Below are 16390 nucleotides of genomic sequence, written 5' to 3'. Positions count from 1 at the left end.
GCTATCCAAGCAAGGCTCTCTATATAAATCAAGGAACTAAATGCCGGAGAAATTCCCGGAAATTCGGCTGGAATTTCCATTTCCACGGGTCAACGGCCGACGAAGAGCAAGTATTTCGTTTCGTCGTCGTTTTTCGCCGAATTTCGTCGTTTTTCGTTTTGTGTCGTTTTTCGCCGAATATCGTCGTTTGCTGCTTATGTCGTTTTTAACTTAAAAATTAAAGCTGGACCTGAGATTCGAACTCCAGTCACACGCCTGGGACGGTTTGGATATACCAATGTGCTGAGCATCGACTTGGTTATATTATGGACATGTTTAATATAAGATTTGTACATAAAAACCATCAACTTAATATAAAACATAATTAAAATATAAATTAATTATTGATAAATTTATATAACATTGTAAATTAAATTATAAAAAATATATCACATAAAAACTTAAAAATCTCATCTTGATTTAAGAAATAATATTTATATATATAAATAATACATAGATATATCCATATATATGTGTGTGTATAAATTTGTGTATTGGGTATAAATATGTTATGTGAGATTCAAATTAACAAGTTGTGCGTATTGAAATATTATATATTAGATTGGTGTATAAATAATTACGTATTAAGATTATAAAATATAGTTTCCAATGGATTGGTGAAATTAACGAGTTGTTGGTATTATATATTATATTGGTGCAAAAACAATTAGTTATTGAAGATTATAAAATGTAGTCGACATAAATTTCAAGTTTAAAAATTGAAAGATATATATAACATATTATGTCACATTATTTCCGTTCGGTTTTCCGTCGGCACGTCGAATTTCCATGGAAATCGGCATTTGAAAACGGCATTTTACTTGCCCATTTCCACAATTTTTCCGTTCGAAATTCCATCGGCATGACGAATTTCCGTAAATCAGGAGGCTCGAAACGGCAACGAAATCGGCATTTTTTTTCCTTGATATAAATAAGCTATAATGCTTGAAGTCTAATGTCTTTTTTCTAGGATAAGTATTAACCTTAAACTCGTCACCAGCTTTGAAATTTTTTTGAATTAATATCTCTAGTTATACAATTGAGTCAACTTGATTTTATCATCTAACTTAAGTAATTAAATTAGGGCAATTGGCGGCATAAATAACTTAACTTTACGAGTTGATACACTTTAATACCACATCTTTTTTTTTCGCGGCTAAAATACCAGACGTTGGTTATTAGCACCATCATTAAACTGAAAACGTTAACTGCCGACGTGGACTCTGAAAAATGAATTTAAAGTTGAAAATGATGTAAACTCCTTGAAGGCGTCGAGCAGAGCCGTCTCGAAGAACTCATGGTCCTCGAAGCGTTTCTCAACGTACACCTTGTACCGCTTCTGAATCTCGATCAGCCTCGCGATCGTCGCCGTCGACGAATCTCCCCGGATGGCCTCCGCGCCTTCCTCCTCCACGAGCCGCCGGAAAAGCTCCGCCAACCGCCGGAGCTCCTCCGGAATCTCCATGTATACACAGCCCGTAAGGCGTCGACGAATCTCCCCGGACGGCCTCCGCGCCTTCCTCCTCCACGAGCCGCCGGAAAAGCTCCGCCAACCGCCGGAGCTCCTCCGGAATCTCCATGTAAAGGCCGTACCCAGCCCGTAAGGCGTCGACGAATCTCCCCGAACGGCCTCCGCGCCTTCCTCCTCCACGAGCCGCCGGAAAAGCTCCGCCAACCGCCGGACTCCTCCGGAATCTCCACGTAAAGGCCGTACACAGCCCGTAAGGCGTCCACGTCATCGGCGCGGACGAGAGCCGAGAACCCGAACCGCTCGTCGTGGAATATCCTCTCGACCGGAGCTACCAGGAGCTCTCGGCGGACGACCTCGACGATCTTAGGCCGGGTGGCCGGGTGAAGATACCTCGCCACCCTGGCGGCCTCCGCCTCGAGAGCCTGGGCGGCCATAGCCAGGTAGGCGGGGACGGGAATCTCGGCCTTGTCGGAGGTCCAGCTGGCGGCCACGCGGGAGTAGAAGGCGGCGGCGGAGTCGAGGAGAGGGGCCTCGAGGTCGGACTCGTAGACGGAGAAGAAACAATTTGAAGTTTTTAATTTATGGGTTTTATTTTATTTTGATTTATTTTACATCATTTTCAACTGTAAATTCATTTTTCAGAGTCCACGTCGGCAGTTAACGTTTTCAGCTTAACGATGGTGCTAATAAGCAACGTCTGGTATTTTAGCCGCGAAAAAAAAAAGATGTGGTATTAAAGTGTATCAATTCGTAAAGTTAAGGTATTTATGCCGCCAATTGCCCATTAAATTATATTAAGACCCTGAGTCCACTAGATATGTATACAAAAACAAAAAGTACACAATTTTGTATATTGAAATTTAGCTTTCTATAATGATATTTTTCAAAACTAAATTGTTTATTGAATTTTGTAAATATATTTTAAGTTGTTTAGGTATTGAATTCGTTTTTTTTTTTTTTTTTTTTTTTTTAAATAACACAAATGGTTCAAAATCAATAGTTTGATGATTGTGTTACTCCAAAAAATAGTTTAGAGATCAAAATATGCCACTCCATTAATAGCGAGACTTTTACGCGAAAAAGTATATTCTTTTACTAATTCTGGTTGTGGTGCACCTTTTTTTTTTTAAATAATAAATAAAGTGGTGTACTTCCTAGTGTAAAAAAGTAACATCATTATTACCCTATATCGTAAATCAATTCAAAATGGCAATAATTTCGTAATTAGTGTTCCGTATCTGAAATGAAGGGAAAAAATTTCAGAGGGGACTTGATTGTAAAAAATTTATAAAAATTGGGCCAAAAATATAAATTTTCTAGGGAAAAAATGTAAAATGAGCAAAAAATACAAAAAAAAAAAAAAAAAAAATTTGAGGGGGGGCTTAAGCCCCTGACTCCGTCACTGGAAGCACCCATGGATATAATTATAAAATGACATTTTTTTTCTGGCTTTGTTCGACTCGTTGATGCCAACCAGAGGCGGTCAGATGATATAATTATAAAATGGAAGCATAAAGGATGGTCAGATGATATTACTAATTCATGGTCCTAGTTTATGGTAATGTTGCCGACCAGAGGCTTTTTTGCACAAAAGATTTTTGAGCTTGTATGGGGGGAGGGGTAAGGCATCCTCAGCCCACCACCCGGGTCCGTCACTATTGCCGACAATAGCAGCCCCAATGCCGAGGAGGATATTTTGTTAACCTTGGGCTGCCGCTCGTCGCTTGACATACGGTCTCTGAATCCGCATCTCTCTCTTTGTCTCTGTGTTTATCTCTCCCCACACCCACATCTCTTCTTCTTCCAATGATCCCATCTCTACTCCTGATTTTGATGTTTTAAAGAAGAACACCGTTGGGGAGAAAAAGAGAACGTGTGTGGAATATCCATACGATATGCCTCCAGAAGGTCGCAGTGTAATTTATTTCATTGCGACGACGAAAAATATGTCTTCACGTCGCGGAATGTCCATACTATTTTACTACAATTCGTCGCGACGAAACTATTTACATCACGATCAAATAACACTTTCTATGACAAAAAAATAACCGTTGTTTGTACTTTCATCGCGACGACAATTAGTTCTGTTACGACGTAACAGGTTCTCGTTGCAACTAAATTCGATCTCGTCGCGGAGAAAATACCATTTTTTTTATCATTTTTCATGATGGAACACATTATGTCATAGAGAGTATTAGCATAGTATATTTGTAATTATTATATTTATGTATGGTTATTTAAGTCTTTTATTTACTTGGTTGTATTAGGGTTATATATACCTATATTATTGTATTTTCTTTTACGCAATTCATTATACAGATTATCTCTTTTCTCTGAATCCATAAATCTCCAGAGAGTTCATTAGCGCAACATTTCAAGATGATTTTGGGGATGTCAATTTTAGATTTCCACGATGGAACAAAACCGCCATGAAAAAACCTAACCATGATTGTCTTCTTTCCGTCGTAGAAACTTACCACAACTGAACAAGACCGTCATGGAAACGTATCACGACAGTTATTACCCGTCGTGGAATCCACTTTATGTATTAGTGACATATCCTCTTCTTCCAATGATCACATATCTCTACGTACCCACCTTTTTGACGTTTTGAAGAAGAAGAATAGGATTGGGAAAAGAAGAGAATGTACGTAGACACACACACACACACACACACACACACACACACACACACACACACACACACACACACACACACACACACACACACACAGAGAGAGAGAGAGAGAGAGAGAGAAATTAGATGTGTTTATCAAAATGTTAAATAAAATGCTAAAAATTCTCGAATTTATTAAAAAAATTTAACTTCCAATTATTAACAAAGGATAAATTTGGAGTTTTCTAAAAAAAAAGCCACATATTTGAAAATTAGTTATAAATTTATGATCCCTGAAATAAGTGATAGTATCGAAAAATGGATCAACACTTATAACCAAGCGTGAATTGATCTATGGTCGGACATATGATCTCACGAGGGTCAAACGGTGTTGAATTTTTCAAATTGCCACCTTAGTTTCGTTGAAAACAAAGCAAACACGTGTACATGATCTAATAGATGGAGAGCTTGGAAGCCGACCAATGTGGCCTGGCTTCACCAGAGAAATCGTGTGCCGGCCTCCTCTCTGGCAGCACGGAGGCCGGAGGAGGCCGGATTTTCTCATTTTGTTGAGTGTCTTTTCGTGAGATCTTTTGTATATCGGTCCATTAATTTATTTTGGGCCGGACTCTTACATTTTTTTTTTAATATTTGAGGATTTTCATTGGCAATGTCAAGTATCTTGTCATCTAAAAATCTAATATGGCTTCATTTGTTTATTTTTCTAATACAAATGGAATTCCAATATATAGGATAAGACCATAGACATTTGTGATAGCATAAAGACTAAAGTCAGATTCCTTAAAAGACTCGTGGTTTCTTTCACCTACCATATTTTAAAGAAATTACTTGGTGGGTTTCTGACGGCCATACAAAGAGACAAACATGTTTCAAAAACACCTTGACTTTCAATTAAGTATATAGCATCATGAACAAGCTAAAAGGAAAAAAAAAATAGTCTTTAAAATATTGAATATCTCTTACAAAAAGTTTACTTTCTAGATGACTCGGCTAGGTAATTACCTATCAAAATTCATGTATTTGCTTTTTTATTTATTTAAAACCCAATTTATGCAATTAATTAAGAGCTGACACAATGTAATTTTCTATCGATAATTTGGATCGATTATTTTTGTCTCTAGTCTCTACTCTCTAGCAACATTCTTCCTCCTACAGATCAAAGACAGAAGCCAAGTGTTACTAGTGTGATTTGCAGAGTCAGAAAAAGTATTCGAACGGTCCGACATCAGAAGATATCCAGCACCGAGTTCAAGTCAAATAGGTCCGAAAACTTTTGAAGGTTAAGAAACGATCCATTCATAAGTCAATAACGAACCCTATCAAGCAAAATTTCGAAAAGAACAGAAGATAGTAAGTTATACATATACATAATCTAAAATTATAGCAAAACACTCACTTCGACGGTTATGTCGAGCACACGAGGAACAACTACCCAGTACACACGTTCTGGGAGCGGTTGTTTGATAAATGTCAAGGATGTGGGACTAATCACCTCATGTACTAAACTCAAAACGTCTATAAATAGAAGATGAGCTCGTTGGAGAAAAACTTCACTTTTCACACACAAAGCAGAGGCCAAAAGCTTCACATATCGTTCAACACTCTCGTGTTTTTACTCTCTTCTAGTAGATTAATCTGTACTTAGAGAAAGTCTTGCCTAGTTACTTGGAGTTCTCGGGACTGCATTCTCAGTACCAAGTTGTACGTCGTGAGAATTGTTGTACTCATTTTACTTGTCAACAACAAGTATATTAAAAATGTAGTTTGAAAAGAATGCATTTTATAATATTCAATTCGGAGGGTATTCTAATTATTGTGGCATGGAATTTCCTTATTCATATACATATGCGTATCCACGTATCCCTAATCTATTTTATTTTTTTAATTAATTGCGTACCTTCCGCAATCTATTGTCTAATGAATCAAATTTAGTTAATAATCATAATTATATATATATCGCAACCATCTTATAATTATATGACATATATTTCATAGATTTTAAAAAATTAACATTTAACATCGCAGAATTTAGGGTGGTGTATTGAGAGAGAGAGACCGTTGCGTTTCGAAACTTGTTCTTACAAACCATTTTATTACTTGAGCGATATATACACTTCCACCTACGAAAAAAAGTGCAACAAAGTTTTTGACTCCCTTATCGATAACTAATTTTTGTTACTCACGATTGAAATAGTTGGTTTCAATTCACTCTTTGTAATTTTATTTTTTTTTCTTTATAAAAGTGCAAGGAGACGGAGAAAATTCTAATGGAGGCAATTGGCTACGTAATGGCCGGAGGATACGTACCAATCGGTTATTAAAAATCAAGTGGTTATGGAGAATCAATGTTTTGAGATCAAAACGGATACCAATTCAAATTCTACAATGTTTGTACCAACGTCACCCATCTCAGGCTATTTTCGTTCTCGTTGTGAGACCGTGGACTTCAATCCCTCTCCCACTGACTCCATCACCTCAATATGCTCACCCCATTATGATTAACCTATGAAATTATTGATATATATTTTTGGTTAATTTCTGTTCAAGCTAAAATTAACCGGACTGCTTAAAATAAAATCAACATGGTTTTTCAAACAGAAATTTTCATCTGGTAATGTTAAAAAGGCCGTACACTAGTAGGATAGACACCTACTGCTACTAGTGTGGTGTGTTTCTGGCTCAGTGAAATACACGCAATATATTTATGAATTTAGTTTTCAATTATTTGCAGGTTCAGAAGCTGTTTCGAAAGAGCATGAATGACCTTTCCAAAATTGAAAAAAGTGAAGACCCGAATGACGTGTTTCTTCAGCTAATACATACAAAAAGTCTGAGTCAGTAACTTCATGGAAAATTGCTTTCCAAGCCAAAATAAAAAATAAAAAATAAATCCAAAGACATAGTCATTTTCCAACTATCACTTTTCCTCACCAAGCATTTTTAGCCTCCACCGACTCCATGATCACCAATACAATACTTTACAAAAATAACCCCAAAAAATTATTAAAAAAAAATAAGGGAACCCACCACAGCACAATATAAATACAGAGAAACTAAACACGTTCATTTCCGGATTAAAAAAAGAAAAAGAAAAAAAAGCACCATGGACTTTTCATCGCTCTCTCTTTTCCAAGCCTTTCAAAGCCGTCTCAAAGACAGAAAACCCACCACTGGTAGTGGTAACACTCAAGAGATCAGCAATCTGGTCTCGTCGGAGACATGGGCGACGATGAGCTCCACGGTGGCGAGCCTGATGTTTGCGTGGGCGATAGTGTGTCAGTACAGCCCGTACGAGGTCCGAGGCCTCGTGGACAAGCTCAAGCTCGCCCTCAGGGACTACCTGGACCGCCACGTCACCATCAGGTTCCACGAGTCCTCCGGCGAGCGGATGAAGCGCGGCGGGGCTTACTTGCTCGTCGAGGCCTACCTCGCCTCGAAAGCCACCCACGACTCGAAGCGGCTCGTAGCCGAGATCGAGTCCGACGGCTCGGGGCTACTCCTGAGCATGGACGACTACCAGGAAGTCACCGACGTCTTTCGCGGCGCCAAGTTCGTCTGGAGCCTCCGGAGAGTCCCGGAGTCCCGGCGAGCTCCGTACTACGAGCAGGCAATTGATCAACCCTAAATTCATTTTCTTAACCCCTTGAAAAAAAAAAAATCAGTCATTGACTTTGACTCCGCGCGCAATTGATGAATTATATTATTTTCTCATTAAAAAAAATATCGTAAAGTATTTAGTTGAACTTTAAACTAACTAATTAGTGAAATAATCAATGCTTTAAATTTTTACCAAAAGAGAGAGAGAGAGAGAAAAAAAAAATAGCATTTAAGCAAAATATGTACACTTTGATATCATCCAAATTTTTCTGACTGTTAATTTAAAAAAAAAATGTTGGTAAGGTATCTATTCTTTTGTGTTTTAAATTTTTACTGATTGGGTTAAAAAAAAAATTGTTGATACTTAATAATCATGTAAATTTTAGCTGCCCAACTAATTTAGACAATCCTCAGTCATTTTGCAAATTTATTAGCTTCCAAACTAATTAGCTAGATGAAACTTTCTCATGTGACCCTAACTGTCTTATCTTGGGCGATTGGCAATCATACAGGGAAGGAGATACTACGAGGTGGTCTTCAACCGCCGCCACCGAGCCATGGCGACCGGAGAGTATCTGGAGCACGTGATGCGCGGAGGGAGGGACGCCAAGGCTGAGAAGCGCCGCCGGAGGCTCTACACCAACATCGGCGGCAGAAGGGTATCCGAGGGCGCGATGTGGAGCCACGTGGCTTTTGAGCACCCGGCGAAGCTCGAGAACATGGCTCTGGAGCCGGCGGTCCGCGAAGACATCAGGGAGGATCTGATGGCCTTTGCCGGGAACCGAGAGTTCTACGAGAGGGCCGGGAGGGCTTGGAAGAGGGGTTACCTCCTCCACGGGCCCCCCGGGACCGGGAAATCAACCATGGTCGCCGCCATGGCCAACCTCTTGAACTATGACGTCTATGATCTCGAGCTCACCGCGGTCCGAGACAACACCGAGCTCCGGCGGCTCCTCATCGACACCTCGAGCAAGTCGATCATCGTTGTCGAGGATATTGATTGCTCTCTTGATCTCACCGGCCAACGCAACAACGGCAAGCAGGAGATAAAGGTGGGCATTTTAACCGTTCTAAAAAATCACGGTTAAATGTCAAAAATTGTTAAAAGTTTGACCGGTTAACCGTTTTGGCCATCTTTAGCAGAGGATCGACGAAGAAGAGTCTCAGAGGGATGGTGGAAAACCGAATAAAGTGAGGGAGGGCTCGGAGGAGGCGAGCCGGGTGACTCTCTCGGGGCTTCTGAACGTGATCGACGGGATTTGGTCGTCGTGCGGGAGTGAGAGGCTCATCGTGTTCACCACCAACCATGTCGAGAAGTTGGACCCGGCTCTCATTCGGAGCGGGCGTATGGACAAGCACGTCGAGCTTTCATATTGCACTTTCGAGGGCTTCAAGGTTCTCGCAAAGAACTACCTCGGTGTAGAATCTCACCCTATGTTCGATGAGATCGAGGGGCTGATTGGAGAGGTCGAGATCACTCCCGCGGATTTGGCCGAGAGCCTCGTGCCTCGCTCCCACCGGGACGGGGCCGAGAGGTGTCTTTCGAACTTGGTCCGGGTTCTTCAGAAGGCTAAGAAGAAGAGGGCTGATGAAACAGGGGAGAGCGTGTGAAAACTGCTTAACGATATTGATGCTATAATCAAGAGCGAGTAGTGTTGAGTTGCTTGTTTTGTTTGCCGATATGTACTTCAAACTTTAAAAGTAGTAAACATAATTTTGGGTTTGATGTTGTAACACAACCAAAATGAGCTTAAGGGACTTCCGATGATCAATTAGCAGAATAGTGACAATCAAATCATCAATAACAAAGGAAATCATAACATCAGGGCTTTTGTTAAAGCAGGAAAATCTTATAACTCATTCTAGCTATAGACCACCTTGTCCTCAAGGTGGCACGGTGGTGCTAAATAAAAATTAATACCATATCTTGAAAGTACGGGATGGTAAGACCAAGGATTCAAATATCGTTATCAAAATTTTGATTTTTTTTTTTATATATCGACTATCGATGGATATATCGATGAGTATTATATAGCAATTTTAATACCAACTACAGATGATATATCGACTACCGACGGAAATTCTATAACAAAATATAATTAGAAAAACCCAAAATATATGTCTCCAAATCTTATAATTAATTTATGATATAATTAACAAAAATATTTTAGAAATTGTTACAAATTAAAATTATGGTATACAAAAAGATTTGTTTTTTTTTTTTACAAATATATATGATATAATTGTAATAAATATGTACATATAAATAGATATAGGTATTGTCATATATATCTAAGTTCTAGTATAAATAAGAAAATATTGATAATAAATAAAAATAAGTAATAGAAAAAAAAATGAAAAGTACAACATACATGAGACATCATACTTTTAGAATGAGTTTATCATGATCTAAAAGTGTTTTGAGGGTAATAGAGAAACTTTGAGATAATTTGAAGATTTTTCGGACGAGTTAGAGTTAATTAAGAAACATGGCGTCTTCTTCTGCATGATTTGAGATTCTGAAAAAACGATTTTGGATAAATTCTTTCTACCATTGGATAGAGCTCTCTCTTAGCTTTCCGACGCATATTTTTATTTTCGAAAATCGGACAAGAAAATACGGCCGATACAAAAACAGTGCGCACGTCCAGAAGCATCCACACGCCACGCGGAAAATGTGCGTGCCGCACTGCTCTCCAGACCACCAGCGTGCGCCATGAGTCCTTGACATGCGCGCAGCGCGTTTCTTCGGGTTTTGACGAACTTTCTTTCCGTTTTTTATGTTTTGGGGCCTTTTGAACCCTTCCAAAGGCCTAGTATGCTCTTAAAATCACTCATTGACCTATATATTCGACTTTAAGCTGTCAAAAACACATATTTCCTTTTGTTTGAGTTTTTCTTTTATTGTTCTGTTGTTTTTTAGAGCTTTTGAAAGAGGAAAAAACGTTTTTCGACGAAATTGACAATCCGACGAGTTCTCATTCTCCGAATTCATTCGTTCTTCTTTCTTCTCTTTTTTTTGTTTATTATTGCTCTAAATTATTGTTGAACATCAATTTTATTTAATACGAATTCTCTTTTGCTTTTAATATTGTTTTAGCTACTCAAGAGAGAGTAAATGATCGTGCTTTTGTTCATGTCTGAAAATAGATTAATAGAAAATCTAGGCAATTTATGTAATCGTTTGAACTCTTGTCGTATTGTGTGTAGTTTTTTTAATAGGATTAGAGGCCGAGAGGATAAAAATATGTCAACTACATAGGTTTGCTAGAACACTCGAGAGAGGCTAATGAATAATTTTGATAGAGTGAGATTAGCATCCATAGGAGTAGATTTTGTTGTTCAAAACCAAAACCCCCGACCTAGTTAGTTCTGGTAAAATCGTGACCCCTACTTTCTTTTATTCGAAAAGCTCATTTTAAAATTATTTGCTCTTTCCATGTCTCATTCACATTGAAATCAATTCGCGTCAAGCTAAGGAAGTCACTAAAATAACTAGTTCTCGCGGGATCGATACTCGTACTTCATGTACACTATATTACTTGGGTGACACGTACGCTTGTGTGCGCGGAGTATTCACAACAGTGATGCTAAAAAAATTATTACCTTATCTTGACAGTCCGGGGGTTTGTAAGACCAATGATCCAAATATCGATATCGATACCAAAATTTTGATTTTCCTGATATATCGACTATCGATGGATATATCGACGAGTACTATATAGCGATTTTAATACCAACTACCGATGATATATCGACTACCGACGGATATATCGACGAAAATTCTATAACAAAGTATAATTAAAAAAACCCAAAATGTATATGTCTCCAAATCTTATAATTAATGGAAAAATTGTACAAAAATAGCCATTTGAAACTTATTTATTAGCAAAATAGCCAAGGTTTCAACTTTTCAGCAAAGTAGTCAATTTTATGTTTTCAAATTTTTTTTTACAGAAAAGATTTAATTTTTTTGACGATTATTATAAGCAATTTATTACTTTCAACAAAATTAATCTTGGGTTCAATTTTTTTTTAAACCAACTTACTGGACATTTTGGCAATTTCACTAAATTAAAACAAACCTTAACTATTTTACGAATTCATAATTTTAAATTGGCTATTTAGCTACATCACCTTTAATTTATGATATAATTTACAAAAATATTTTAGATATTATTACAATTTAAAATTATGATATATAAAAAGATTTGTTGTTTTTACAAATATATATGATATAATTGTAATAAATATGTACATATAAAATATAGGTATTGTCATATATGTGTGTGTGCGTGTGTGTGTTTTCTAAGTTCTAATTATGAATAAGAAAATATTGATAATAAATAAAATAAGTAAAAGAAATATAAAAAAGGAATGAAAAGTACAACATACATGATACATCATACTTTTAGGAATGTACAACAAGGGATGGCAAGAAAGTTAATGTACAGCTTTGCAATTTCAACTCTTGCAAAAAGTCCCACATCCCATATGGATGAAAAAAATACATGATAAACACATATAAAACTACGAAACCAATGTTCAAGTTATCAAAGCGTTAAAGCCATATACAATAACCTTCGTTGCAATTAGGGCCAGTTTTCTTATAGGTCGAATCCAATTTTGGATGATATTTATCCGATTTTGGTCGATATTTAGTTTTTATGTAGCAAAATATCGTCGATATATCATCTATATATTGGGTAAGACCGACCGAGTTCAACGATACTTCCACGTATTAGCCAAACACAATTCTTCAATTCGATACCTAAACACTGGACGTAAAAAAACGCTCACCGGAGCCTAACATTTAACTTTTATTTACGAGACTACCCTAAGATCATATTAGTAGATCAGTCCATCTCAAATCTGCTGCTCAGCAGCTCTCATCCTCATCTCAACGAGAGTTCTACGAGAGGGCTGGGCGGGCTTGGAAGAGGGGTTACCTCCTCCGCGGGCCCCCCGGGACCGGGAAATCAACCATGGTCGCCGCTATGGCCAACCTCTTGAACTACGACGTCTATGATCTCGAGCTCACCGCGGTCCGAGACAACACCGAGCTCCGGCGGCTCCTCATCGACACCTCGAGCAAGTCGATCATCGTTGTCGAGGACATTGATTGCTCTCTTGATCTCACCGGCCAACGCAACAACGGCAAGCAGGAGATAAAGGTGGGCATTTTAACCGTTCTAAAAAATCACGGTTAAATGTCTAAAATTGTTAAAAGTTTGACCGGTTAACCGTTTTGGCCATCTTTAGCAGAGGATCGATGAAGAAGAGTCTCAGAGGGATGGCGGAAAACCGAATAAAGTGAGGGAGGGCTCGGAGGAGGCAAGCCGGGTGACTCTCTCGGGGCTTCTGAACGTGATCGACGGGATTTGGTCGTCGTGCGGGAGTGAGAGGCTCATCGTGTTCACCACCAACCATGTCGAGAAGTTGGACCCGGCTTTCATTCGGAGCGGGCGTATGGACAAGCACGTCGATCTTTCGTATTGCACTTTCGAGGGCTTCAAGGTTCTCGCAAAGAACTACCTTGATGTAGAGTCTCACCCTATGTTCGATGAGATCGAGGGGCTGATTGGAGAGGTCGAGATCACTCCCGCGGATTTGGCCGAGAGCCTCGTGCCTCGCTCCCACCGGGACGGGGCCGAGAGGTGTCTTTCGAACTTGGTTCGTGTTCTTCAGAAGGCTAAGAAGAAGAGAGCTGATGAAACAGGGGAGAGCGTGTGAAAACTGCTTAACGATATTGATGCTATAATCAAGAGTGAGTAGTGTTGAGTTGCTTGTACTGTTTGCCGATAACTACTTCAAATTTTTAAAGTAGTAAACATAATATTGGGTTTTATGTTGTAACACAACCAAAATGAGCTTAAGGGACTTCCGATGAATTAACAGAATAGTGACAATCAGATCATCAATAACAAAGGATATCATAACATCAGGGCTTTTGCTAAAGCAGGAAAATCTTATAACTCATTCTTGCTATAGACCACCTTGTCCTCAAGGTGGCACGGTGGTGCTAAATAAAAATTATTACATTATCTTGAAAGTCAGGGGGTTTGTAAGACCAATGATCCAAAAATCGATATCGATACCAAAATTTTGATTTTTTTTTTTATATATCGAGTATCGATAGATATATCGATGGGTATTATATAGCAATTTCAATACCAACTACCGATGATATCGATGATATATCGACTACCGACGGAAATTCTGTAACAAAATATAATTAGAAAAACCCAAAATATGTCTCCAAATCTTATAATTAATTTAAGATATAATTAACAACAATATTTTAGAAATTGTTACAAATTAAAATTATGATATATAAAAAGATTTTTTTTTTACAAATATATATGATATAATTGTAATAAATATGTACATATAAATATATATATGTACATATAAATATATATATATATATATAGGTATTGTCATATATATCGAAGTTCTAAGTATAAATAAGAAAATATTGATAATAAATAAAAATAAGTAATAGAAAAAAATTAAAAGTACAACATACATGATACATCATACTTTTAGAACGAGTTTATCATGATCTAATAGTGTTTTGAGGGCAATAGAGTAACTTTGAGATGATTTAAAGATTTTTCGGACGAGTTAGAGTTAATTAAGAAACATGGCGTCTTCTTCTGCATGATTTGAGATTCTGAAAAAACAATTCCGGATAAATTCGTTCTACTATTGGATAGAGCTCTCTCTTAGCTTTCCGACGCATATTTTTATTTTTGAAAATCGGACAACAGAGCAAGAAAATACGACCGATACACAAACAGTGCGTGCGTCCAGAAGCATCCACGCGCCACTCGGAAAAATGTGCGTGCCGCGCTGCTCTCTAGACCACCAGCGCGCGCCAAGAGTCCTTGACATGCGCGCCGCGCGTTTCTTCGGGTTTTGACGAACTTTCTTTCCGTTTTTGATGTTTTGGGGCCTTTTGAACCCTTCCAAAGGCCTAGTATGCTCTTAAAATCACTCATTGACCTATATATTCGACTTTAAGCTGTCAAAAACACATATTTCCTTTTGTTTGAGTTTTTCTTTTATTGTTCTGTTGTTTTTTAGAGCTTTTGAAAGAGGAAAAAACGTTTTTCGACGAAATTGACAATCCGACGAGTTCTCATTCTCCGAATTCATTCGCTCTTCTTTCTTCTCTTTTTTTGTTTATTATTGCTCTAAATTATTGTTGAACATCAATTTTATTTAATACGAATTCTCTTTTGCTTCAATATTTGTTTTAGCTACTCGAGAGAGTGTAAATAATAGTGATTTTGTTCATGTCTTCATAGTTGATCCTAGGTTAGTAGAAAATCTAGGCAATTTATGTAATCGTTTGAACTCTTGTCGTATTGCGTGTAGTTGTTTTAATAGGATTAGAGGCCGAGATGATAATAATCCGTCAACTACATAGGTTTGCTAGAACACTCGAGAGAGGCTAATGAATAATTTTGATAGAGTGAGATTAGCATCCACAGGAGTAGATTTTGTTATTCAAACCCGAAACCCTCGACATAGTTAGTTCCGATAAAATCGTGACCCCTATTTTCTTTTATTCGAAAAGATCGTTTTAAAATTCTTTTCTCTTTATTTTATTTGTTTTAATTAATGCTTCATTAGTTGTTTAAATCCATGTCTCATTCACATTGAAATCAATTCGCGTCAAGCTAAGAAAGTCGCTAAAATAACTAGTCCTCGTGAGATCGATACTCGTACTTCATGTACACTATACTACTTGGGTGACACGTACGCTTGCGTGCGCGGATTCTTCGCAACAGTGCTGCTGAAAAAATTATTACCTTATCTTGAAGGTATGGGGGGTTTGTAAGACCAATGATCCAAATATCGATATCGATACCAAAATTTTGATTTTCCTGATATATCGACTATCGATGCATATATCGACGAATATTATTTGGCAATTTCGACTATCGATGGATATATCGACGAGTATTATATAGCAATTTTAATACCAACTACCGATGATATATCGACTACCAATGTACATATCGACAAAAATTCTATAACAAAATATTTAAAAAAACCCAAAATATATACAAATCTCCAAATCTTATAATTAATGGAAAAACTGTACAAAAATATCCATTTGAAACTTATTAATTAACAAAATTGCCAAGGTTTCAACTTTTCAGCAAAGTAGCCAACTTTATGTTTTCAAAAAAATTTTGACAGTCAAGATTAAGTTTTTTGACGATTATTATAAGCAATTTATCACTTTCAAAAAAATTAATCTTTGGTTCAAAAAGTTTTTTTGAAACCAACTTACTGGACATTTTGGCAATTTCACTAAATTAAAACAAACTTTATCTATTTTGCAAATTTATAACTTTAAATTGGCTATTTAACTACATCACCCTTAGTTTATGATATAATTTACAAAAATATTTTAGAAATTATTACAAATTAAAATTATGATATATAAAAAGATTTGTTTTTTTTTTTACAAATATATATGATATAATTGTAATAAATATGTACATATAAAATATAGGTATTGTCATATGTGTGTGTGTGTGTGTGTGTGTGTGTGTTTTCTAAGTTCTAATTATGAATAAGAAAATATTGATAATAAATAAAATAAGTAAAAGAAATATAAAAAAAGT

The 16390-nt window shown here is 37.2% G+C and overlaps 1 protein-coding gene across 1 annotated transcript; it reads left to right on the top strand.

Annotated features, from left to right (window-relative positions):
* Positions 1–7073: 7073 nt before the first annotated feature.
* Positions 7074–13523, top strand: LOC149383724 (AAA-ATPase At3g28580-like). The gene is made up of 5 exons (XM_089627894.1): positions 7074–7755; positions 8258–8797; positions 8886–9352; positions 12601–12919; positions 13008–13523. Exons 1-5 carry the CDS (start codon positions 7252–7254, stop codon positions 13476–13478), a joined length of 2301 nt encoding a protein of 766 aa, XP_089484020.1. The 5' UTR covers positions 7074–7251; the 3' UTR covers positions 13479–13523.
* The last annotated feature ends 2867 nt before the right edge of the window (positions 13524–16390 follow it).

The sequence above is a fragment of the Urtica dioica genome, chromosome 10 (genome assembly GCF_054948205.1).
Source record: "Urtica dioica subsp. dioica isolate 48M chromosome 10, U.dioica_male_clone48M_v1_H2, whole genome shotgun sequence".
In the NCBI taxonomy this organism is placed as follows: Eukaryota; Viridiplantae; Streptophyta; class Magnoliopsida; order Rosales; family Urticaceae; genus Urtica; species Urtica dioica.
The sequence above is the reverse complement of the archived record's forward strand: the minus strand, read 5'-3'. Positions and strand labels throughout refer to the sequence as shown.

Coding starts and splice junctions, on each gene's coding strand:
- LOC149383724 (XM_089627894.1), top strand. CDS start 7,252: ATGGACTTTTCATCGCTCTCTCTTTTCCAAGCCTTTCAAAGCCGTCTC. Junction 8,798..8,885: donor ACGGCAAGCAGGAGATAAAG/GTGGGCATTTTA, acceptor GGCCATCTTTAG/CAGAGGATCGACGAAGAAGA. Junction 12,920..13,007: donor ACGGCAAGCAGGAGATAAAG/GTGGGCATTTTA, acceptor GGCCATCTTTAG/CAGAGGATCGATGAAGAAGA.